The following is a 20,246-nucleotide window of genomic DNA, read 5'->3' on the forward strand; positions in this document are numbered from 1 at the left end:
CTGAAAGAGGAGATAGGCTTAGCTTAGTGCTAATTCTGTGCCAGACAATCTTCTAACATGCATCCTTACAACAACTTTATAAGGTAGGAATTATTCTCATTTTGCAGATGGAAAAACAAAGAGGTTGTATGGTTAGTAAACAGAGCCAGGATTTACACCCACAGAATATGGTTTCAGTTACAACCTCAACCACCATGCCAACCTCCCTCTGTTGCATTATTCTACTGTAGATGTTATACTTTTATCATATATCAGTTTTGGTAAGTTGTGCTCTCTGTCTAGACTGAGATCCTCTAGGACAAAGGCAGGAACTTAGTTATCTCTGTGTTCTCATTGTCTAGCACAATGCCGGGCACATATTAGGTCTCAATAACAGTTGACTGAGTGAGTCAGTCAATAGCACTTAGCGAATCATAAAACTCTCTACAGATGCCAGATAGTCCAATCCCAAATTCACAGGCCTACGGAGACCTACTCCCACTGAACGCTTCAACATAAGGCTCTGTAAGTGCTGAAAGAACAGGGCACAGATGCAATAGCTCAGCTTCACGGCCTCAGCTGGCTCAGCAAAGTTTCTCATTATTAGCTCAATCACATAAAATTAACACAAAATGATGTCCTTCAATTAGTAACAGAGCAATGGGGAATGGGGAAGTGTATCTTTGTTAAGACAGCAGGGAAGCCTGGGAGAAGGAGTTTTAGCAAGAGCAGAAGCAGCGGGCCCAGGCTCCCAGCTCACTCTGCCTCATTAGCGTCTCTGGTTTCCAACCGGTTGCTAATTGCTCCCTTATTTCCCAGTCACAGGAAGCCCTCACCATCTCTGCTCCCAGCTGCAAGGCAGCCACCTTGTCCTTTGGCAGAAACGGCTTAGATCAGCTTCCAGGCCAATGAAACCTGGCCTGCCCCACCTGGACCTTCATGACACGTTCAGCACAAGGTGGACAAGGGAGCAAGTGGGAGAAGAGATGCTCTCAGTGAGGGCTCAATACATTCAGGTTGCCCTGACCTGCTCTCCCATGCTCACCCCTTCATCAGCTTTTTACTGAGGCCAAATCCAATAAGTTTAAAGTTGGAATGTATTACTTGGTAGGAATAGATTTTTTAATTTGAGGATCATAATGAAATATTTGCCATCTCCTCACCACCCTATTAAAATAGCAACCACCACCACCACACCCTGAGACTACCTTTCTCTTCTTCCCTGCTTTATTTTCCCCAGGGCACTGTCACAGTATCATCATTGGACATTTTCTATCTTCTTGTATGTTGTCTGTCTTCCACTAGAACTTAGGCCTCACAAAAGCAAACAAACACATATATAGGCCCAGCTGCACACATACAAGCATATACATATATGCTCAGGCAAGCGAGGTGATACGTGTACCTATTTACGTACCTGCACAGGCATTCACACAAGCACAAAGACACAGTCCCCTACATCCGGATAATCCACATAACATGTACACTGCTGCAAAGACATACCATTCTCCTGAATGATATCAGAAGCGCACTGCTCTAGGACAGACATGTTTGCCAAGATGGTCACAATCTGGAAAAGAGAATTTAGAAACTGAGAAAATGAACACACCTAATCCAAATGGTACTCTCTACAGACAGGTCGGCCAGGGGTTACAAATCTTCCTTTTATCCCATGACTCCTTCCTGTCCACTGGGCCTATCCTTCCATGGTATTTTCTTCCATCTTCATGGGCTCCTGCTATTCAGATGTATTTCCCCAGTGACTAATGCCCATTTATCAGCCTATGGCCATAGGATGCCTCCCAAGGGCCTCAGGACACCCTGGAAAGACTAGCATCACCCTGGGTGAAGTTGGGGCCCAGCTGTCTTTCTGCTCTGGTCCCCAGTCCTGAAATGCAGACAGAACCAGCAGGTCCCTGGCCCCCTAACTACTCTTTGCTGGCTTGTCCTCCTGACAGTTAGCTCTTACTCTAGATTGAGTTCCTCCATCCCAGCTTCTTTCCTGAATATTAACCCTCACCTACTTTTAACCTACAATGGATGAAAGCTAAGGTCACGTTAGAGGGCATGAGTAGGAGGAGGTAGCATTATACCCCAAGCATTGGGTATTATATGGAATCTGATGAGAAAGTGCATACTCGGCTGCATGTTACAAGTCTGGGTAAGACTCAGTTATCAGTCATCACTGAAAGTCTCTGCCTGTAGGAAAGGGGTACTGACCCCAGGTAGACAGTGAGTCTCATTTACAACTTTATGGGTTGTAACCAGCCTCACCTGCAACCCCTGATATAGTCAAGGGAGAACACAGAACTCACAGCACAAACTGGATTAAGAAATGGCCTGACAGGGGACTCATTCCAGGGACTCCAAATTGCAAAAAGTGCCAAAACACTACTGGAATATATTGGAAACATGGCACCTATTAACTCAGATACCACCCACAATGCTGCTCCTGATAGAAATCGCAAGATGAAAATTCACCCACTTTCACAGAAATGTACAGCACTCTCGAGTGGTAATTAAAATAAATAATAAAATTAAATTAAAAAACACTTCTCACTAGTACAAGCCTCTCTCTCTCGAAAGGTTTCTTCAAAGTTTGCAGGATGGTATAAGCAAAGGCTATGCTCCTCACCTCTGAGAGAGCAGTTAACAGTCTATTGAGTACAATTCAGGCAGCTAAAATTCTGAAACTGAATAGTAATGTGATGTCTACCAAGAAAGAGTATTATCTACATTTTAATTACTCTGGATAACAAATATTACTATTTTACTCTGGATAACAAATACATATAAAAATATCTTCTTTTAAACAGAAAGGAAAAAGCTTGCCATATTAATAGAATACCCATCTCTCCCCTTTCCTTCTGAACGCATGTTGGAAGGCGATGCCGCATTCTTCTGCAGCATCTGTGTGTGTGACAGCCCCTTCTAGCTCGGACCCCACTGGGGCCTGGGTGGATAAGCATGACTACAGTGGGTTGCCAGAGGAAGGACAGGAGAATACTCCAGAAACTTTATCCTGAAAGCTACTCCATACCACCAGATGTTTTATGAAGGGGGTGACAAGCTCCTATTTGTAGTTAAGAAGATAATAGGACTAAAGGAGATTTAGGACTTTGAGGATCTTTAATGTATTTATTTACTATTTTTGCACTTTTTAAGGTTGTGTTTATGGGCTCAGTGGAAGGAGTTAGAGGGAAAAGCTGGGTTGAAGACGCAGTCAAAAATGGAAAGTTCCCCAAGAGGCACTGTGTGCACATTCTTATGAGAGAGGAGGTACACAGCCAAGCCCATGTCTGTTTAGAGTTTATTTGGCTAACTCTGCGTTGTGAGCAGGAAGCATGGACTCCGTTTCCACCACACAGGGGCTATGCCATCCCACCATCACCAGGCTGGCCTCTCTGACAAAAACACTTAGTTGACATGCAGAATCATGAAGGAAGAAAGGAAGGGAGGGAAGGAAGCAAGGAGGGAAGGCGGAAGGAGTCAAGGAGTGAGGAAAGTGAAGGAAGGAAGGAAGGACAAAGTAGGAAAAGAAAAGGAAAGCTTTGTCTGCGGCAACGGGTTCATTACACAGTAATTATTAGCCGAGTCACAGGCACCACGTAGGTCTTTGTGTCAGACTAATTTAGATCCTGTTAATGAAAATTACTTCCTCTTTACAGAGCCTGTACCCCATGTGGCTTTCTGGAGGTGCAGATGAAGTATTCAATTAAGCACAATTTGAATAAATGCCAATTATGCCCTGCTTTGAGCCCCCCTTTGGAAACATCCTTGTGTGCACCATAATGTAGAGAGGAAAGAAGTCATTGTTTATCCTCACCGTCAAGTCCATGGGTGGGATTTTAGGGATAACTGTTTTACCTGGTTGGATACAAGCTAGCAATGCTGTGAGGGGGCAGAGTGCAGGAGCCAGCCAGCCAGTTTCCCCAGCCCAGGCTAATTCATTCCTGTCTGATGATATTCAATTAAGTTCTATTCCACCCGAGTGAAAGGGCACCATTGCCCTGCAGTTGTTTGGTAAATCCAGAGGATATCACCCTTGAGAGTGGCCCTAGGTGAAAGGCCAGTGTAATGTAATAGCTAAGTGTATAGCTCAACCTACATCTAAATCCTGGCTCTATCACATTTTCCTATGATCTTGGCCATGTTACCTAACCTTCTGTGCCTTGGTGTATTCATTTTCTATTGCTGCTAAAACAAATTATCACAAACTTAGTGGCTTAAAACGACACGATTTTATCTTGCAGTTCTTGAGGTCAGAAGTTCTAAATGAGCCTTACATAGCAAAAATCCAGGTGTTGACAGATCTTCATTTCTTCTGGAGGCTCTAGGGGAAAATCAATTTCCTAGTTTCTATTTTCCAGCTTCTGGAGGCTGCTCTCATTCTTTGGCTCAGGGGAGTATATCCTTCTGACCTTTGCTTCCTTAATCACGTTTGATTCTCTGACTCTAATCCTCTTCCCTCCCTCTTATAAGAACTTCTGTGACGACACTGGATTTACCTGGATAATCAAGGATAATATTCCTATGTCAAGATCTTAACTCAATTGCATCTAGAAAATCCCTGTCGCTATATAAAGTAACTTATTCACAGGTTTTGAGGATTAGGATGTAGACATCCTTGGGGGCCCTACCACAAGAAATAAAAATAATTCAGCCAGGCACTGTAGCTCATGCCTTTAATCCCAGTTACTCCAGAGGCTGAGGCAGGAGGATCACTTGAAGTCAGGAGTTTGAGACCAGCCTGAGCAACCTAACAAGACTCTGTCTCTAAATAAATAAGTAAATAAATAAAACATCTCTTATAAGACCTGTATGAGCATTCAGTAATTAATATCTCATTAAGCACCCTTTGTTAAATAAAACAAATATGGATCACTCTGGGCAGGAGAACCTGAAAGGATGCAAGCTTTAAAAGATGTGTCAAGAAGCACCAGCCAAGCAACATGCAGCACCTGGGGGCAGCAGGGTGGGTGGCTGAGCATCAGCATGGCAAAGACACGCTGCTAATGTGAGATTCCTCCCAAAGGGGAGCCTGTCCAGAGCAGGACAACCCTTCCCACCAGAGGAACAAAGAGTGTGTTCACTACCTTATGTAGCGTTTTCAAATTATATTTTCTTTGGCCCCCAAAGACATTAATAAAATTGAGGCAGACAGAAAATTGATCCAGGATAGCAGGGGACCTCCCACATCACTGGTTCAAGAAGAAATGCCCCTGTGTGGTAGTAAGGAGGTTGGCGAGGCCTTTTGATGTCAGTGCACACAGAGGAAAAGGTGCGCCCTGTGCTGGCCCAGAGCAGGTTTTCTGGAAACACTTGTCTGCACGCTGAAGCCAAAGTATGAACCAGGCCTGCCACATCCTAACAGTGTCTCAGCAGTCAGCCCTGATCACACCCTGACTTTACCTGCGTTCCCTTGCTGGAAACTAATACTGAAGACCGAACTGCATTCAAGGCAAGTGAAGAATACCCAGGACACCCAGGTAGACAGTTGCTCTGATCTAAAGAACTTTCAACACAGAAAGCCTGGCACATATTTCATGAAAAGTTATGATTACTTTTATGCTGTGCAGAAATTAGGACCAAAAGGCCAACAGCTTATATGACTGTAATTTGAATTACTCTTTAATTGCCAGATGAATATTTAGATTTCTATTATCACCATGTTAACTCTGATATTTTCAGCAACAATGTCAACTGCATCCCTGAGAACAAAAAGCAGAATCATTTTCAGCCTCTAGCAAGCTTGTCCAACCCGTGGCCTGCAGGCCACATGCAGCCCAGGACAGCTTTAAATATGGCCCAACACAATTTGTAAACTTTCTTAAAACATTATGAGATTTTTTGGTGTGATTTTTCTTTTCAGCTCATCAGCTATCATTAGTGTTAGTGTATTTTATGTGTGACCCAAGACATTCTTCTTTCAGTGTGGCCCAGGAAAGTCAAAAGATTGGATACCCCTGCCTTAGGGGAAGCTCGGTGCTTCTCTGCACCCTCTTCCCTCCACACGACTTCCTCTACCAAAGAGCAGAAAGAATCCGGACAAGGACATTGATTTGTAGAATTGAGGGGTCTAAGGGAGGAAAGGTGTCGTCTCTTTGAACATACTTTCTTTTCCAAGGCCAGAGAAGCAAGAGAGCCCAGGAGAAGGTATAGCCCTCTCCTCTTCTGCTCTCTTTTGAGCCTCTCCTATCCTCTAGCAGGCATGGCCCAGGGCCCAGGGCCCAGGACCTGAGAGGGCTGGACAGGCATAGGGACTAGGAGAAGGGCATCTGCCTAGGCCCAGAGACAAGCATACAGCTTCCTCTCTCCAGTACTTGGGTCTTCTCATTGACAGGATTGGCATTCTCTTACTACTACAGAGTCAAGAGTGGAGGACTAAAATTTAGGCTTAGGAGACAGCACGATAAAAGCCATAGAACTGTTTTGGATGTAGGCCTCATACTGCTGGTGAATAGGCTGAAGGGCTCTCCTGGGTAAGACCCAGCTCCCTCACCCTGGGGATTACACAAATGTTGGGCTGTAACTCCACAGTGTTAGAGAGCGTATAAAGGCCAAACCATATTCTCTGTGCTTGGTTTGCCCTTGGCTTTGTAGGGAGGGGTTTCCGGAGCAGGTCAGGACGGGGTGTTATGATCCGGGATTCCTCCAATACTACATAACATCCCTGATATGGTTTGGATCTGTGCCTCCACCAAAAATCTCATGTTGAATTGTAATCCCCTGTGTTGGAGGTGGATCCTGGTGGGAGGTGATTCCTGGGGGTGGATCCTTCATGAATGATTTAGCACCATCCTCTTGCTGCTGTTCTTGTGATAGTGAAGTGAGTTCTTGTTGAAAAGTGTGAAGCACCTCCCCCTTTGCTCTCTCTTGCTCCTGCTCCTGCCATGTGATGTGTCTGCTTCACCTTTGCCTTCCACCATTATTGTAAGTTTTAAGTCCTCTCCAGAAGCCAAACAGATTCCAGCTTCATGTTTTCTGTTTAGGCTGCAGAACCATGAGCCAATTAAACCTTTTTTCTTTACAAATTACTCAATCTCAGGAGACAAAGTCTGGCTGTACCATCTAGGCTGTAGTGCAGTGGTACCATCTTGGCTTACTGTAACCTCCATCTCCGGGGCTCAAACCAACCTCTCACCTTAGCTTCCCGAGTAGCTGGGACTATAGGTGTGCACTACCACACCTGGCTAATTTTTTTTTTTTTTAGAGATAGGATTTCACCATGTTGCCCAGGCTGGTCTTGAACTCATAAACAAAGGCAATCTGCCCACCTCAGCCTCCCAAAGTACTGGGATTACATCAGGCATTTCTTTACAGCAATGTGAGAACAGACCAATACAGTGGCCACCACGTTAACTACATTTCCTGACCCTACCTTCCTGTTTCAAAGCTGACATTCCCTGTCTCAAACCTATCCCAGCCTCCAGTTCTGTTAGAGACTGCTGTCCCATTCATTATTGAGTATTCAGTTTGGTTTTAAGTACTTTACTGGTGCTATTTCATTTACTCATCATAATGACATGAGGGAGGGAGCAAATGTTATTATCCCCATTACACAGATGAGGAAATTGTGGCTCAGAGAGGTTAAGTGATTTGTCCAAGGTCACATAGCTGGGAAATGGCAGATCCAGAATGTGAACTCACATCTGTCTGAACTAAAAAGCTGTGCTGTTTCTAATATATCATATATATACATGACAGAGCTTTATAAACTATAGAGAGATTTTGAGATGTGAGCCAAAAATGCAACCTCTAGTGACTGGCATTTTCTGATAAATGGTATTCACAGTGAAGTCCCAGAAATGTTACAAAATCTAGTCGTTCTAAAATGCCAAACAGATGGTGTATTACTATGGGAAGTATATGCTAGCACTCCTACCCTTATGAAAGTAGTTAATTCCTGAAGACCACAAAAAGTCAGGCTCAGTAAAAGTCTCTATTACACATTAGACAAGATAATCAGGTCCCTTCCATCCTAGATTGTCCCTGCTTGACAGGCAGGGCAGAGGTTCACCAATACATCTGGAGGCAGCCCCTTTCCTACCTCCCCCTGTCAGATCTGTAGCTGATTCCATGGGAAGTATGGCTCCTGGAAATACCTCCTGGGCATGAAAACATAGGACTATCCAGATTACTTGTTAGGCTTCTCAATGCCTGAGCATATCAGCTGCAGCCCAGGCCCCTTTCCTGTAAATTAGCTGAAGGGGATGGAAAAGTCTAGGTCCAAGGCTGCCCTCACCAACTTCCACACTCCAGTGCTGGCTACAGGATAGGCATGGCTAACGAGGCTTCTGTTGGACGAATTATGTGGACCTGGCTTGCCAGGATGATAGAGAAGTTCTCATTGTTCAAACAGAGGTGGTCTGTATAGATCCAAGACCAAGAGGCTCCACACAGCATTGGCGTCATTGGCAGGTTCATTACCGGAAGCCTCATGGGGCATTTAATCTCCTAAGTATTTCAGGGGGCGGTGAGCACTTCAAAGCCTAATTCATCTTTTTTGTCTTCATTACAGAGAGCCCTGATCACCTTAATCCTTTTGCTGCCACAGGAAAGAGCCATTTGTTTCTTTAATGGGTACACTTTCACTAGCTAAGTGGCTGTTCTGAGCCAGGGCAGAAGGTGAAGCCATCCTGAGGACGGGGGGGCATACCTGGCTCAGACAGTGGAATAACATGAAAAGCTACTGACTCCAGGTGCAGAAAGAATTATCTGCTGGCAGCATGACCACATTCTCTCCCTACTCTGATCTCCTTTTCCTAGGACTCAGTGAGGCTTCAAGAGTGGGCCAGTCACTCCTTGTGATGAGAAGCAGGGCTTCTACACATAGAGTCACAGGACATCCAAAATGGAAGAAGCCATGACTCTTTTACAGATGAGGGAACTCCCCTCTGGAGGTTCCCATTCAGTGCTGTGTGCCACACATTCAAAGGCCAATCATAATAACATTGATAGTGGCTTCCGTTGAATTAATAGTTTCTATGTGTCAGAGTCTGTACCAAGAGTTTATATTTATTAACTTATTTAATTATTTCAACTTTGTGAAATATGTATTATTTGTTTCCATTTTACAGATTAACAAAATAAGACTCAAAGTTAATTGCCCAAAGTGACATGATTATTAATAGTAAAAAAGCTTCAAATTCAGGTTGTCTGACTCCAAAATTCCTGGTCTTATTGACTCACTACTGGATCTTGTATGAAATGACTGGAGTCAGCCACAGGAGAGGCACTTGAAGGTGAAGGGACCTAAAATTATGTCAGGTAGATGAGAGACCCAGCAACTGGAGGTACCTAGCTGAAGACAACAGGAACATGAGTAAGATGGATCACAAAGGGTGGGCCCTCCTGTCTCCCTCCCCACTACCAAGCATATGTCTACAGTAGACAAGGGGCATGTCCCCCTCAGGAGCCAGTCAGGCCAATGGCCAACCAGGGGACCACCACTCTATCTGTTACTGTCATACCTTATCTCTCCAGGGACTTATCCAACTCTTAGAAGTAAAAGATTAGACTGGAAAGGAAGTCTGGAATCATACATATCATACAGTTTGGAAGGCCAAGTTGAGGATTTTGGATAACATGCTATTCATGCTCTTCCTTGGATCATCAGGTTTAAAAAATAATGATATTCACCATTTATTATGAACTTAGTAGGGGCTAAGCCTTATATTTAGGTTTTTACATATCTTATTACACTTACCTTCACAATAACCCTGCAACATAGACATTAATGTCCCAGTTAATAGATGGAAAACTAACACCCAGGTGCCTTTGACTTGCTCAATGTCACTCAATTGATAAATGGCCCAGGCAGGACCAACACCCAGTTTGTGGTTCAACAGCTGCACGACCTCCTTTCTTCAAAGACAACAGCAGATGAGAGTCAAAGATCAAGGTCTAAGAATTTAAATTTAATCCTGATTTAAATTCTGGGTAGCTGCCTGCCAACTATTTAATTTTGGGGATATCCTCTTGAGCTGAAATATTCTAATCTATAAAATGGGGCAAACATCACCAGTGTCACAGTATTATTAGAACTCCCATATGCAAATGCTTAGACATTAGAAAATTCTCTCCGAATAGGAGCTTCTATGGTCAGCTGCCCTTTCACAGATGATTCTAAGGATAAGAAATAACTGATGAAGTTTGGAGAACTTCACCAAGGGCACCAGCTCTAGGCTAGAGGCCTTAAAAAATCCTAGGGAAGTACCGAACATAGATCATGCCCTCAGAGGAGGAAAATCACATGAAATAATTAAGAGGAATAAATATCATTAGATAAGTCAACACTGCATTGTGAGGTATGAATGCTAAGAAAAGGAGGCAACTCCAGAGAGCCGAAACCATCAGGAAAGGCCTTCCTGGAGCTGCTGACATGGGACAGAAACCAAAGCAACTTCAGTTAAGAGATAAGGGTGGAAGAGGCGATGGTGTGGGAGCTAAAATGCAGACAGGAATAAGCTGAGTTGGGGGAGAAAGGATCATCTAACTTAGAGCTCAGGTGCTGGGAGGAATTCACGGAGACCAAAAGCCCACCTAATCTACCACCCCCACTCCTTGGTGGGGACCAGAGGTGAAACAGGATAAAATTCTAGGACATCACAGTTCAAAAAGCCTTTAAAACCCCCTCATTCTATGTTTTCAAACACTTTTGTAGTAAAATCCCTTTTCTACCAAAGAAAATATTTCACGGAGCTCAAATATACAAAGAAAATTATGACTGATGTAGAGGCTGAAGCCCAGAATTAAGGTTCTGCTCCAAGCCTCTGTTTCTCATGAAGGTAGAGAGGAAAGCGGTTCACTACAGGGTTCAGTGTCAGATGGGCACCAACATGACCAGGACACAGAATTCAGAGGAGGTCTAGGCACTTTCTGTGGGTCTTTCTGTCTCCAAGAACAGGCAATCTGAAGAGATTAAAGAAGGCCCTGTAGTGGTTGGGATGGGCAAAACGGATAGGAAATCTCATAGAGAGGCTTCAAGGTCAATGAGAGACATGGAAAATATATTCCTTTACCTTCCTGCAGCATGTAAAGCTCACAATGGGATGAGCAAAAGGGGTAGGAGGTCTCATAAAGAGGCTTCAAGGTCAATGAGAGACATGGAGAATATTTACCTTCCTACAGCATGCAAAATTAACAGGACTCCCATGCCCTCTCCCCTGCCTCAGAAACTAAGTGCTGGCCTCCTAACCTCTGTCTCCACGGCTATAGGCCCTGGGCTTGGTGCCTTCCGGGCATCTTACCTGGTCTCGAGTGTAAGGCGTGTCCACTCTCTGCTTGTCACTGCAGGCTTCCAGGAGGACACGGATGGCGTTCAGCTGCAGGAGCATCTCGCAGGCCATTGTGTCAAAGAAGGTGATGTTGGCAAGGGCCGCAGAGGCCAGCAGGAAGACTTCCCCTGATGAGGCCTCTTGGCACAGTTCTGGATGGTGAAGAGAAAGAAAATAACTTCCATGCCAAGTGTTTTCATATCAGTTGTCTCATTTGGTTCCCACAATAGCTCTGGGAGATCTTTAGAGCAGGTGTTATAATACCCATTTTGCAGATGAGGAAAGTGGTTACTACAGATGTAACAGTATCTGTCTACACAGGTGACCAAGCTGGGATTTAAAACATGGCATGTAACTCTACTCACTCCTTCAACCAATAAATATGTATTGAATGAACACTATGTGCCAGGTGCCAATGGGGTATTGGGATGGCATAGTGAACAAAACAGGTCAGGTCCTTGCCCTTGTTGAGCTCACACTCTACTAGTGGGCAAGAAAATGAACTTTTAAAAAATTACTATGCATAATTACAAAGTCTGATAAATATAAGGGAGAAAATAAACAAGTACTAAGACAGCATATCTAGTGGCCCACTGAGGTGCACAACAAAAGGTGTCCCTAAGAATGTGACATTACAGCTGAGACCTTAAAGGAAGAAAGGGGCCAGTCATAAAAATACTTGGGGAAACAGAATATTCTAGACCAAAGGAAAAACAAATACAAAGCCCATGAGCTGGGAATGAGCTTCCAGTCCCTTCGCTTCTCCAGTAATGCACACTAGCCTGCTGCTAACCTTGCCTTAAGGAAGGGACTAAAGGCAAAACAGAGAGACTATACCCCTCCAGCTGCCATCAATAGAGCCTTGGTGTTTCCTTTTGGTCCCAGGATAAGGGTCATCTGGCAGCAAGAAAGTCCTATACCAAGCTCCTGAATGTCAGTCTCTTTATCTCTAATCCTAGTGGTCCTAGCTCAGCACTAACCAAATTCCCCCACTTACCATCTGTAATTGTACTAAGGGCCTTTAAGGAGCAGACTGACCTCATCCTTCCACCACCTGACACATCCCTCATGGGCTCCACAGAACCTGGAATGGACGCCCATTTCAGGAGGAGGAATAGATGGATTCTATCCATGGTGCTTCCCCCATTTCGGTAGACCTGATGTCTAGCCCTCAGCTCCAACTTGACCATCAATCCAGGTACTTCTGTGGTCCAGGCCCTCTCCTCCTGATAACATCTCCACAAAACCACAAGAGGGAAAACCATACTTCAGAAAATGAGCTTCAGGAGAGAAAGAAAGTTCGAGAGACAAAATTGAGCTATGTTTTATCCTGGTCCCTAGTTCTTGTCTCCAGACAAACAGTCTATACCTCCAGGTTCTGATGCAACTGCCACCTCCTAGCATCTACCTGTGAATGCACCTTCTGATGCCTGCGTTTTAGTTCTAGCAGTAAAACCCTTTTTCTACCAATAACGTTAGTCAAACACCTGCAGTGGGCCTTGCACTGTGCCATTAAATTCTGAATACCCTCAAAGTAGAAAATGATTGTCCACATTTGCAACTAGCTGAGTCTTAGAGAAGCTAGTAGTAGCAGCAGCTACCATTTATTGTTTACTCGCTGCTGTACATATTTTTTTACTTCTCCTTACAAAAATCCCATTTTTATCACTGTTTTGTAAATGAAGAAATTGAAGATTCAAATATTAAGTGATTTGCCCATGGTCTTATGGCCTGTAAGTAACTGTTTGAGGCTAGAATCAAATCCAGGTCTGCCTGACTCCAAAGTCCCCATTCTTTTAAACTCCAGGTTGCTTCTCGTCTCTCAGCCTCTTTGACTCATTCCCAGTGATACTTCCAGAGATGTGGGTTTCAGTTCTATCAGGAGGTTAACTCTTGCCTCTGGGCAATGTTGCTCCCCACAGCCCAGGTGTGACCATTAAACAGCTCAAACTCTTGATCCAACCACCAGGATTGGGACAACAGATTAGCTGGGATATTAAGAACTCTGATTCCCTTTATCCAGTGATTGCCCCATCCTCTGATTTTAGGAAAATCACTGGAGTCCCCAGTCCCTTCCAGGCCACCTCCCTACATCCAAGGTTTTGGGTGAGTCTACAGAGCTTGGTGGCCCACTTTTCTGTAAGATTCCTTCTAGGTCCAAACACTCCTCCTCATTCTCATTCAGTTGCTATTGCTGCCAACACAGCAATTATTAACACAACTACCTAAGTGCCTTTTAATTTTGCTGCACATTTATTTGAACTACAGTCTGAGTCACCTGGGATGTGTTAGGAAGATTAAATTGAGGATTCCAGTGACTCATTTATAAATGTTTCCAGGGAATGGCAAGAAGTTGGAGGGCTATTTCCCACCAAAGAACAGAAGTATGGCATCCTGCCCGGAATATATCTGCTGAATCTCAGAGTGAACTCTACAATGCATCTTCATCAGGATGCAATAAATAGGAAGACTCCTTGGCTCCAGGGAGAAACCCAGCCTGGGAAGTAAAGCAAGCATGAATATATGACAATAGTGGAAGGTCACTTGGACTATATATACTTTATTTGATAATGTTTATAAATTGAGAAATTTACTATAAAATTTACAAATTTTATCTTATATTTAAAAGTCTATGCCTTTCCCACATGGTAACAATCAACTGAAATTTACCAGTGACCATCCCTTTAGACACTGCATGAGTTTTTCAATTTGACACAGGACTCAAACACCTTTATTCTTCCATGTGGCTCTCTTCAACACATTCATGTTTCTTACTGGGCTCTAGTGGATGTTGAATATGGGACTCCTGGTGTAAGTGAGTCCTAATGCTGTTGTGTGGCCTTGAGAAAGTAACTTAACCTCTCTAGGCTTAGATTTCACCTAGAGAGTATGCAAGGAACTATAGGATCTCTTGAGCTCTCTCTAGCCAAGACTTTCAACAATGGGCTTCCATGTTTTCTCAATTTTGAATAAATGTGGACGTTGGCAAATTGATTTCTCCCAGCCTGACCTGTGAGTGCTACTGGCCCCATGACTAGAATCAGCCATAAAGTCAACATAACTGATGTCTCCTATGTGCAAAGTACTTACAGATCTCCAAATTCTAGAGTTAGAAGGACCCTTGAGAGAAACAAGTTGCAATATCTTGTTTATGTTAGGAAAATTGTGAAGTGGGTTGTATAGTGCAACATGGTAAGGAGTGAGTGGTGGGATCTCACACAGCACTGGCACAGGCTTGCTGTCCATAGCCACTTGAATGGATGAGTCAAAAGCCAGAGTCCAAACCCAGGGTTCTGACTCCTAGCCCAGTGTTATGTTGCCCCTAAGTTCTTGCTATTTCAGATATTCCCAGCCCTGGTATGATGACTCCAAGAGTTAATCTTACATTTCCTGATGAAATGAAATGAAATGAAATTTCAATAAGATATAGATATAAAGAGAGTGACAGAGAAATAGAAACACAGATCACCACTAGCACTTTTAAAAGAAAGAGGTGGTTCGAAAAACAATTCCCTGGGGATTGTTATCCAGACCGGCCCTTTTGGTTTCTATAGCTTAGCAAAGGAAAGCAAAGAAAAGAGCATATTTTAGATACAGAGCTATGATTCTCCTGCCAGCAGTGCATATGTTTGAATAGGTGAACCTAGAAGAGTCAGCACTTTCACAGCCCCATGATGTGAGACCAATGGTGTGATTTTCAGGAAGCAGGTTGTGGTGAGCTAGTGCTCTCTGAGAAACCATTTGCTCCAGTCATTACTGTGATAATCACTGGGTACAAGGACTGAGAATTTAGGAAAAATGCCTATCAGAGTCTCTTTATCCAAGTATCTGAACCTCAAAATTTGAGGCTCCATTCCTTTCTGGGGCTTGTCCTGGACTCCCTTCTGAAATGCCAATTAATCCCAAACTGACAATCATTCAACTTGCTTCTCGGAGGGCTGCATGCATTTTAATAAGAAACTCTTGACAATAGAGCTCTTCAAAGCCTAATTCTGATCCCTTAATGGTGGGATTTCAGCAAATGTGATCATCTATACAGGAGATACCTGGGGTGCAATCAGTGGCAGATGGGAAGGCCTTCCTGACTATTCCTGAAGACAACTGTGCCAATGCCCTCTCTCCTAGTGGTCCCACTGCCCAGGGTGACTCACTGACGAGGGCTGTCACAATCTCCTCCATGCTCTCCAGGAAGCTACTGAGGTGCTGGGTGACGGGCAGGTGTGGGGAGGTGACCTGGGCCACCACAGCCGCAGCCTCAGCCCGTGTGGCCTCTGAGTGGCTGTCGTCGGTCAGGATGTTGGCCAAGCACAGAACGCCATCCACCTGCAGATGGAGAGAGGGAGCTTTCCTGTGAACCCTAGGAAGACACCACTGCCCATGACATTAATGAGACAGATTCAGGCCCCCCTCCATGGAAGCCAGCTCTGCCTTCCCAGAACAGCCCAGGACCCCATGTAGAGCCAGGGACAATCCAGTGGCAAGGCCCTCAGAATGACTCAAATTCTGGTACCTGGAGGCCTCTTCTTTGAGTCAAGCAGAGATCAGTAAACTTCCATGGGTCTTCTAAATAGCAGACATAAAGTCACGTGTCCAGAGACAGGGCCCTGGTCACCTACCACAGCAAATTGCCACAGAAAGAACAGTCACTTAGAAATTTCACATCCCCAAGCTCCAATTTTGGACCCCTCTTCTTTGCTCTGTGACTTAGCCTCTCTGAGATTCTATTTCCTCACCATTCAACAGGGTATTAAGGGATTGAAGAGATAAAGTAGGCAATGCCTGATCCAGAAGAGATGCTCAAGAAATGCTAGTTCCTTCCTCCCTTCCTCTGATTTAGCAACAGGATGAGCTCAGTATTCTCTTCCCCATCTTGTCCTCCACCATCCTTTCCCATAGAAATGGGGCTGCTTCCTTGGGGGCCTTGCTTTCTGTGCCCAGCCAGTGAGAAGAAAACCTGAAACTGGTGGGACATGAGTTCCAGATAAGAACATGTTTTCAAGCTCTGCCCGAGTCAGACCTGCTCTTGGCATAACAGCTGCTGCTAAGCACGTGCTTACAGGGTGCCAGGTACTGCTCTATGTAGACTGCACATGATGTTATACAATCTATTCCTTACAGTAACCCTTTAAGGTCAGTATTATTATCTCAATTTTACAGTCAAGAAAGCTGAGACACAGAAAGGTTCATAGACTTGCCCCAGATGAAGAACTTTAAAAGCAGTTGGTTTGGCATTTGAACCCAATGGTCTGGTGTCAAAGCCCAGGTTTTGAACAGGATATTATCCTGCCTACTGAGAAGTGGCACCTGAGCTCAGACCTCAGCCTCCATCAGGGTGAGTATACAAGACTTGTTAGAGAAAAAGAAGGCAGGAGCTTGTCAAGGTTAGCTCCGCCGTGCTATTGCAGACCCTCAGATGCCCTGGATAACAGCCTGCCTGGCGACCCTGCTACCAAGCACCAAGTCCTTCTCGGGTTAGGAGTGGGAGGTAGGGATGAGGCAGGGGAAGAACAGGAGAGGTGGGGGGAGGTGCAGCCCATGCTTGTTCCCTACACCTGCCACAGACCCACGGCTTCTGTCCCTACATCTTCCTGCCACTTAGCTCCAGTGGGCTTCCAGAGGTCTGCGTTTCGTTTGACTAATTACTACCACTGAGTTCTGTGCCTCCCTTAAATGGCTCTTGGGAGCTGTAAGGTCCATTAGCTTTGAAAGCCTTTGGCAATCTCAGACTCAAAGGAGACAAATGTGGAAACAAGAGCCCAGGAAACTGTCCGCAATAAAACTCACCTGGATGTGCTTAATAAAAGGGAACAAACAGCATCCAGGCAGTCCCTGGCAGGACTGGACTCATGCCAGGTGTTTAACTAACAGGTCCTCAGAGAGGGGCCTCATTTGGGCCTAGAAAAGGGAAGGGAAATGGGAGCTAGAAGCAGGAAACAGCCCTATTGCCAACATAAGAAACCTCTTGCCCCATCCGGCCTTCATCCCTTTCCTCCTTCTAGCACAGAGATAAAGCTGATTGCTAAGAAGCTATAGGGTCATTAGTGGGGAAATGTCTCAATCAATCCCGTCTCCTTAATCTCAACATGGTTGCAGATGCTATCCTAGTCCCCAGCTTAGATGTGAATACCAGTCAGACCCAAACCAGTAACCTTACCTAGTCCTCAACACATACTTGGAGATAGGCCAATCTAAACACACCAGAGAGACTAAGGAGTTGATGGTCCCCAGGGTCTGCTGCCACCCAAGGCCTGGCTACTAGGCCTGCTCCCTAGTCCAGGCTGCTGCTCTGAAATCCCATTGAATAAAACATCCCTGACATATACTGCATGCCAAGCCTTGTGCTGGAGCAAAGGTAAACCAGGGAACAGTGTTCCCTGCAGTGAGGGGAGATGACTCACATCTACAAATAACAAATGAGGATGCTCTACAGAGGGGCCTCCTGGAAGCTACTCTGACTTAATGCTCATGCTTCAGGTGGGAGAGGTGGCCCTCTTTGGGGCTCCCATGCCCAAGTACCTTTGCTATTATTGTAGCATTTATCACACCAACAGGCTGTTTCTCCAAGTGAGGTCTGTGGACCAGCTGCATCAAATTCAGGGAGAATTTCTTAAGAGCAAGTTAATGTACCCCACCCAGACCTAGTCTACCAGAATTGCCAGGGACACCTGAGAATCTGTTGTTTAACGGCTCCACAGCTGACTTTCATGTGCCAGCAATTCAGAAAAGCACTACTAGAGTGTGATTCTCTGCTCCTTTGTCTGCTCTCCTGTTCCCCTGCCATCTCTGCAAGCCTGAGGACCACAGCTTGTTAACTCTTGGCTGCTCCAGGTCTGGCATGTAGTAGGCTTTCTCTAAGTAGAAAATAAATACAAGAAAGTAAAATTTGACCTAATACTTAAGGACACACTTCAGACAAGCAAAGCTAAAGGAATGGCACTGCAGATGGAGGAGCTATTGTGAGCAAAGGCAGTTATAGAAAAAGACAGCATTGGAGAAATAGCCAGCATGAGAACATAAATCAGTTCTTGACTCCAGAAAAGTGACCCCATCCTGATGTAAACCCAATTCCTTCACTGTCCTTTGGTTTCCAGAGCATCTGTGGAGTTCTGTCTATACAATTGCCAATTGCCCATTGTCTTGCTTTCCTTGCAATTTGTTTTATATGCTTCAGATCTCTTTTGGTAACTTATTAATTATCCCTTCAAAAGAGATAGATAGATAGATAGATGATAGATGATAGATAGACAAAATGAATAATGAATGATAGACAATGAATAAGTTATAACAAATAATAAAATGAACACCTGTATGTGTAGATGTATATGCCTAATATCCAGACATTCTAAGAAATAAAATCAAGAAAGTCCCCTACACACCTTTCTTGATCTCATACCTCTGGTTTCTCCTGTTGCATGGGCTGTTACTCTGAATTTTATGCATATTATTCCCTTGTTTTCCTGAGAGGTTTATTGCACATATCCACTGTTAGTTTTGCAAGATTTGTACTTGACATAAATGGTATCATGTTGAATACAGCAATTTACTTTTCTCTCCAGTCAGCATTTGTTTATGAAAACTCTTCTTGTTGTTCCATGTGGCTATGATCCATTTATTTTCACTGCTGTATGGTATTTGATTGTATAAATCAATTTCAATTCATTTCTGCATTCTCCCATCGATGGGTGTTTGAGTGGCTTCCCAGTTTTTGCTATAATGGACAGTGTTGCTATAAATGTTCTTCTAAATGTCTTCTAGTGAACACGTGCCAGTTTCTTCAGAGGTCCCAATATAGGAGTGGAATTCCTAGGGCATAGTGTTTCCACATCTTTAGCTTTATTGGTATTGCCAAATTGTTTTGCAACATGGTAGTAGTAATTCTTACTCCCACCAGCAATACATAATCACACTTAACACCAGATTCTTGCCAATACTTGATATTGGCAGATTTTTAAATTTTTTGCCAATTTTATAGGTATAAAAAATTGTATTTTAACCTGCATGTCTCCACTTAGTAATGAGGTTGAGAGACTTTTAATATCATTATTTTGCTTTGATTTGGTTTGTTTTGCCTTTCGTTTTTTGCAGGTTGGATCTTCTCTGCTATGAATTGCCTGTTTGTATGTTTTGCTCACTTTACTAGTAAAGTGTCTTTTCATAGGGGCCACATTTTCCTAGTGTTTGGTTCTCATGCTGCTGACCAGCCACTTGGTCTGCTGCCAGCAAGTTGATCTTCATATTCACTATCATCTCAGCAACCCTTGCACAGCCCAGCTCACCACAGAAGGAGGCTACTCAAGTGCCCCACATCACTGGGGTCTGGGCTTCCCAGCACCTCAGGCAATTCCTATAGAGTCAGAATACGCACAGACATTAGAGTTAGGCCTACCCAGCTCTGAATTCTGCCTCTATACTTTATTAGCTGGACAGTTTTCTTACCTACTGATATGGTTTGGCTGTGTCCCCACCCAAATCTCACCTTGAACTATAGTTTCCATAATCCCCACATGTCATGAGAGGGACCTGGTGGTAGGTAACTGAGTCATGCTGTTCTCATGATAGTGAGGGAGTTTTCATGAGATCTGATGGTTTTATAAGGGGCTTCCCCCACACTTTGCTCTGCACTTCTCCTTGCTGCTGCCATGTGAAGAAGGATGTATTTGCTTCCCCTACTACCATGATTGTAAGTTTCCCAAGGCCTCCCCAGTCCTGCGGCACTGTGAGTCAATTAAATCTCATTCCTTTATAAATTACCCAGTCATGGGTATGTCCTTATAGCAATGTGAGACAGACTAATACACCCAAAGTAGGGCTTTTATCTGTAAAACAGGGATAATACCAAGCTCATAGATTGTTTTTCCTCTTTACAAAATGGGACTAAAAGTAACAACTTCAGAGGACCATTGGAATTATTAAATGAGAGACTGCATGTATAGTACCTGCCACATGGGGCACCATCATTCCCTCCCCTCTGCACCTGGTGGCTCCTAG

The 20,246-nt window shown here is 44.2% G+C and overlaps 1 protein-coding gene and 1 long non-coding RNA gene across 5 annotated transcripts in view; one reads left to right on the forward strand and one right to left on the reverse strand.

Moving 5' to 3' along the window:
* The window catches only part of LOC105720226 (uncharacterized), a 36,878-nt gene extending 25,224 nt beyond the window's left edge, over window positions 1–11,654 (forward strand). Inside the window, exon 3 of the long non-coding RNA XR_001108097.3 lies at window positions 11,278–11,654. This is a non-coding gene — a long non-coding RNA (uncharacterized LOC105720226). The remainder of the gene's footprint in view (window positions 1–11,277) is intronic.
* The window catches only part of INSC (INSC spindle orientation adaptor protein), a 129,722-nt gene that overhangs the window by 7,696 nt on the left and 101,780 nt on the right, over window positions 1–20,246 (reverse strand). For all 4 annotated transcript variants that reach the window (XM_012456587.2, XM_012456586.2, XM_064365141.1 and 1 more), the window contains 3 exons: window positions 15,410–15,581; window positions 11,232–11,410; window positions 1,483–1,549 (listed from right to left, as the gene is read on the reverse strand). In XM_012456587.2, coding sequence (XP_012312010.2) covers window positions 1,483–1,549; window positions 11,232–11,410; window positions 15,410–15,581 — 418 coding nt within the window. The remainder of the gene's footprint in view (window positions 1–1,482; window positions 1,550–11,231; window positions 11,411–15,409; window positions 15,582–20,246) is intronic.

This window comes from Aotus nancymaae, unplaced genomic scaffold, assembly GCF_030222135.1.
Source record: "Aotus nancymaae isolate 86718 unplaced genomic scaffold, 86718_ANA_hifiasm-v0.15.2.pri h1tg000059l, whole genome shotgun sequence".
In the NCBI taxonomy this organism is placed as follows: domain Eukaryota; kingdom Metazoa; phylum Chordata; class Mammalia; order Primates; family Aotidae; genus Aotus; species Aotus nancymaae.